We start from the raw sequence: 6,000 nt of genomic DNA, 5'->3' as shown, positions 1-6,000 counted from the left end.
AATAATGCAGTGTCCAAGCTTTAGGAGGACTTTAAGCAAACTGGAATTTGATCAAGACGCAGAATAACACGCTGTTGCAAAAATGTGCTGTGAAATCTTTAATAGTCACAAGTAGTCAGTATGTCATACATACCATTTCAACTTCAGTACCATTTTCTCTCAGCTGGTTTTGTAAAATAAATAATAATAGGGCTATGTCATCCTATTTGACATTAGAATTTGTACTTTCGAAGTAGTGTATCACATTATTTATTAGAGAATTTAGAGAGAGTAGGAATTATATTTATGCCAAGGATTCCAAATGTTTGAAAAAACAGCGCAAACCCCACTTGCTTTACTTCTAAACACTAAACAAACTCCCCTTTCCACAACAACAACAAAACAAAAAACAAAACTCTATACAAAAAAAACCCTATAAGGTTTCTCAGCAATAATTTTTCTTCTCTGTTTTTAAACTTCTTAAGTCTGATCACGTGAAGGGACGTCACCAAAGTGCACCCCAATACAGGTACAAGAGTGCTGGTACCAGATCCAGTTCTGCAATGCACAGCAAAGTGTTATACAAAGTCACTGTGAAGACTGGAGATAAGAGAGGTTCGGGAACTGATGCTAGGGTAAGAACATTTTAAATGTCAAAGCCTCCAAAACGGATAGGATCTTTTCTCTTTATATTTAGCAATACTGGAAAAATAATCCTCAAACATAAATTTGATTTACATCTGCTATAAAACTTCAGCCATTTAAAAATCAATTACTGTTGGGTTTCAAAATACAAATTGTCATTTTCTGTACGTGCTCTTTAATACTAATATGGTAGTAAGTCATACGTGTTTCTAAAGTGGGTCCTTCAGAAGTCATTAAAACAAGGGTTACTGATACCCACTAATCTGAACCAGTATTAGTTCTGTCACTCTGGCTGGGGGACCCATTAATCAGTGTTTATCATTTTCAACTGTATGATTTCTTAAATAACCATAATCACAGTGCAAAGGCAAGAGGATTACAGGTTCTGTTTGCTGTGAAGGAGACCAGATATTTGATGAAAGGATCCCAGTTATCCATCAAAATAAGCCTGAGTCGGTTGGGTTCCTAAAGATTCCTTATTACCGCTTTTTAAGCCCAGTATAACAGACATAAACTCTGCATAAGAAGACTGGACAAGATTCCCCTCAGAACTCATCAGCTCATTAGCTTTGAGCAGCTAATGAGCTCTCTGCTAATTGACAGATGGATTTCCTTCATGCTGAGCTTAATGGCTTGCTCATTGGCAGTGCAGAGAGCTACCACAACCTAAATGAGCCCCGTTAATTGAGTAGTCTAGCACTTCTATGTTGCCTTTCTGTTCAGTGATCTCAAACAGCTTTACAACATTCATGAACTTAGCCTTACAACACACCTGTGAGGTAGTTATTGATAAGGCTACAATTTAGTCACAAAGGTCACAGAATCTGTGACATCCGGTGACCTCCATGACTTCAGCCTGGAGCCGTAGTGCACAAACCCTCGCAGCTCCCAGCTGTGGGCGGTGGGGGACCCTGGAATTCCGACACCCAACCTATGGTGGGGGCCCCCGGAGCTCTTAGCCACGGTGAAGCTGCCCCACTGCAGGTGGTGTGGGGATCTGCAGATCCCCATTTTGTCACAGATATTTTTAGTAAAAGTCATGGACAGGTCACAGCTTCCATGAATTTTTCTTTAATTAATTAATCTTAGCCTTAGTTATTAATATATCCAGTTTATACTTTTTTTTGGGGGGGGGAGAAGGGATGGCTGGGGGCAGAGAGAGGTTTAAGGGCTTGATTTTTTTTCCCCCCCCCCCAGAGGCACTGAGCACCCACAAATCCGCTAAAGATCAATGGGAGTTGATCGGTCCCTATCCCTTATGAAAATCAGGCCACTTATTTAGGTGTCTAAATATTGATTTGGGAGCCTAACTTTTAGACCAAGATTTTAAAAAATTAGTGCTTAGAGACTTCCCTGGGGTCACACAGGAAGACTAGATGTTGGGCCTGTGTTTTAAAGAGAAAACAGCCTCTCCTCTCCTACAACAGTAATTTTAAGAGTGGGATTTATTAGGCTATGTTTTGTTTACTGTGGAAAATTACATCAAATTTAAAATCCTTTAATGGAATGAGAGTAAAAGAGTGTCTTGTGTTCACTCTCTGGATCACACAGGCATGAGTTGAGTTCATACCAGCATTCCTTGGCTAAAAGAATGTGTCTGCTTCTCACTGACCCCACCTGAGAACCCTGCTATAGTTTTAAAAGATTAAAAATTAAATCGAAGGTCTAATTTTGAAAAGTACACGAGCATATTACTTGTATATTGAACATGAAAAAATGTATAAGGAAGCATGTGTAAGTTGCACATGCGTTTTTGCACTTACAATATCAAATTGGATCTCAGTGACTGTTTGGATGCACTAAAGGTAAAATTCGCCAAATTCCCAAATCTGACTTGCAAAAGAAACTTGGGTACTTAGGCTTGGTCTACACTAGAAATTTAGGTCAGCATAGCTACATCACTCGAGGGTGTGAAAAATCCATACTCCTGAGCCATGTATTTAAGTCAACTTAAGTCCCTGTGTAAACAGTGCTAAGTCAATGGAAGCGTAGACCTCTTTCATCAACCTAGCTACTGCCTCTCCGGGAGGAGTTCTTCTGTCAGCTTAGGTCAGCATAACCAGACATAGTGTCTATGTTGAAGTGCTACAGTGGCACAGCTGTTAGTTTCAAACGTAGACAAGCCCTTAGTACCCTAAATCCTATTAAAAATGAATGGGACTTGGGCTCTTTTGAAAAATTTACCCTACTAGTTGATTTGCATGCATGGTGGTAGTAATTACATCTGCAAATTAAGCAAACACTTTTAACGTGTGATTGTGTGTGCACATTTTGAAATCCAGGTCTTTAATCTGTTGCACATTTATCACTGCTCATAATATGTTTTTACTAATAAATTGTAGATTTAACTCTTAATAACTCCTTTAATCTTAATGAACGTGTCATAGAGATCTTTAACATTTTTCTCACTACTATCTTTCCTGTTATTTTTCCTCTCTCCCTGCCTCAGAATGATATTTTTAGACTTCAGAATAGAAGTCTTTGATATTCTTGGCATTCTTATGCATTTAAATTATATAATTGACTGGATGATTGTGATTACACCAGGGTAACATAGTCAATACAGTTTCTGAAATATTTTTTCCTGAAGCAGAAAAAGACACGTGTATGAGGACTGAAAGCAGAAATTAGTTTAATCTTAGGCTATAATCCTGCAAACACTTAACCACTGGTTTAACCCTGGTCATGTGAGGATTCGCATTGGCTGTAGTGGCACTACTTCCGTTACCAGAGTTAAGTGGATACACTGCTACTTCTGTTTACATGATCAGACCCTTAGTAGAATGTCTCTTGTTTTCTAGCTGAATAACTGTTGATTTGGAGACTAAGAGGCAATGTCTGATTTTAACAGTTTTTTAAAAAGATATAAAAAATTCCTAGTGCTTTTCAGTTACATAACACCTTCCACTTGAGCCTTTCAAAGAGCTTTACAGACCTAAACTAGTGAAGCCACAACACCCTGTGAGTGAGGGATGTATTATTGTCTCCATTTTACAAATGGGTAAACCGAGACATAGATGTGCAGGGACTTGCCCAAGGTCAGTCGATGAGTCAGTGGCAGACTGGGAAGTAGCGATGAGTTGTGACTTAGGCCAGGTCTACACTAGAAAATTAGGTTGGTATGACTTCGTTGCTCAGTGATGTGAAAAATCACCACTCTTGAGCGACGCAGTTAAACTGACCTAACCCTTGGTGTAGACTACACTAGGTTGATAGGAGAATTTTCCTGTCACCATAGCTACTGTCTCTCAGGAAGATGGAGTATCTACGCTGCTAGGAGAAGCCTTCCTGTTGGTGTAGGTAGTGTCTTCACTGAAGTGCTATATTGGCATAGTTGCATGCTGCTGCAGAGTTTTAAGTGTAGACCTGCCCTAAGTTTCCTGCTTTAAATTGTACTATTATTATTATTATTTATTAAAAAGCTACCTTTATAATTAGATTTAATAGCAACATTTTAACCACATTTTTAGCTTTCAGTTAATTAGAATGTAGGAGACTATTTTAAACAAACAGTTGACTTGACAATATTTAACATACTGGAACAAAGTTTATAACAGCAATGTTCTTGCTAGGATATGGGTACCAGTCCCTTTTGATGGTTTTATAGAAGGAGCAGCTGTGACTGTTTATAGTCTGAAGCTTCCATTCTTCCCCTTCATCTGCTTTTCAGTTATTCATAACTTTTTCAAACAAATTCATTCTAGGCTGGAATTTTCCATTGTTGGCTTTGGGTCAAATACAGTTTTTTTTCTTGTTTCTTTTGAAAGTTCAGCAACATGTTCTTAAATGAATCAATTAAAAATATATATTCTGATGTGCCCAGAAGCCTGGACAATGGTTGCCTATTTTCATAGCTACAGAAATAAGATCTAGTTGACATGTAATAAGCAACAGAGGGTCCTGTGGCACCTTTAAGATTAACAGAAGTATTGGGAGCATAAGCTTTCGTGGGTAAGAACCTCACTTCAATGTAAGAGTAAAAGTAAACACAAAGGGACTGACTGATCCATATAGGCCAGACTTGTGTTGCGGGGAAGTGGGTGATTTCATGATACAAGTTGAAATGTTGTGACTTAATTCCCTTTATAATATGTGCAAACTGTTTATATTCTGCTCCATTTGAAGTCAGTGGCTAAACTACTATTGACTCCAGACCTGGTGTTAGAATGCATTTATTTGAGAGATTTAGGGCCAGATTCTAATCTCACCTACACTAATGTAAATCCATAACAACCCCAATCAAATCTACAGTTACACTGCTGTGAAACCAGTATAAGTGAGATCCAAATCAGGGTCTTACAAAAGTGAATCATTTACCTGCTTACCAGATCTTCCTAGACAATGAAATCTTAAATGTTTTTAAGGTAGCTGAGTTATTAATACAGGGATATTTGTTATATATTTCTCAGGTATTTCTTAAGATGAAGGGCTCTAAAGGAAAATTCAGCAAGACACGTTTATATAAGAAAACTGGATCTAATGTATCTCAACAAACAGCTGTGTTTAAAGTCTCCAAAGGGTCAATTAATACCTTTAAAATTCATGGTCCAGAAATTGGAGAAATCCAAAACATCACCCTGGAGGTAAACATTTTTTGTGACTTGAAATTAGTATAATTTGCTTAGTGGGGGAAATGTATATATAATTTTATAGATCTGAATGGGTCACTTGTTTACAATATTTTAAATTGAGGCTCACATAATTAACTAAAAAGGGAAATGCAATCACAGCTTGATAGACCAGAGGTGAGTTGAAGGAAAAATAAGGTGTGACTCCCAGCTTCTACCCATTCTATGCAAAAGCATGATAAAGATAATAAAAGCTGTCTGAGTGTGCGATAATTTTAACTTTTGAGGCTATAGTTTTAAGAAGTCCATGCATGGGAACAGCAAATCAATCTTCCCAATTAGGAGACAAGGTATAGCAGTGAGAGAAACCTTGCGATAGAGACAAGTTGCGAAATTCTGACCCAATTTTTAAGAAGTTCTTCCCCTCCAGCAAGACAAGGAAAACAAAACCAAAAAACCTCTCAGGGTTTTTTTGGGTCAACCAATGGGAGCTAGTTAGGACATTGAGAATTGAATTCAGATCTACACCCCTCCTCCCCGCCCCAACATTTTGAGGTGTTCAGATCTAGTTTTGTGTTTTGGATTAAGGCCTAGAAATAATTCAACAATTATTATTTTTTCTTTGACAGCTTGAATTGACGACATGGGGTTGAGTCTGGAGAAGGGTTTGAGAGGGAGAATACTAAAAAAGGAAAAGAAAGGAACATAAAAATTCTCATCACAGAGTAGCTCCAATGTCCCAGAGTCCTGAATCCTATCTCTGATAAATACCAGTAAATACCCCTCTCAAACCTCTTGGAGCTAATAT

General features: G+C 38.0%; 1 protein-coding gene across 1 annotated transcript in view; it reads left to right on the top strand.

The window, feature by feature from the left end:
* Positions 1-478: 478 nt before the first annotated feature.
* The window catches only part of LOC117879086 (lipoxygenase homology domain-containing protein 1-like), a 151,618-nt gene continuing 146,096 nt past the window's right edge, over positions 479-6,000 (top strand). Inside the window, exons 1-2 of the mRNA XM_034774038.1 lie at positions 479-614; positions 5,034-5,207. Coding sequence (XP_034629929.1) covers positions 543-614; positions 5,034-5,207 — 246 coding nt within the window. The 5' untranslated portion in view covers positions 479-542. The remainder of the gene's footprint in view (positions 615-5,033; positions 5,208-6,000) is intronic.

The sequence above is a fragment of the Trachemys scripta genome, chromosome 6, assembly GCF_013100865.1.
Source record: "Trachemys scripta elegans isolate TJP31775 chromosome 6, CAS_Tse_1.0, whole genome shotgun sequence".
Lineage (NCBI taxonomy): Eukaryota > Metazoa > Chordata > Testudines > Emydidae > Trachemys > Trachemys scripta.
Note: the sequence above shows the minus strand (reverse complement) of the source record. Positions and strands in the feature narration are given on the sequence as shown.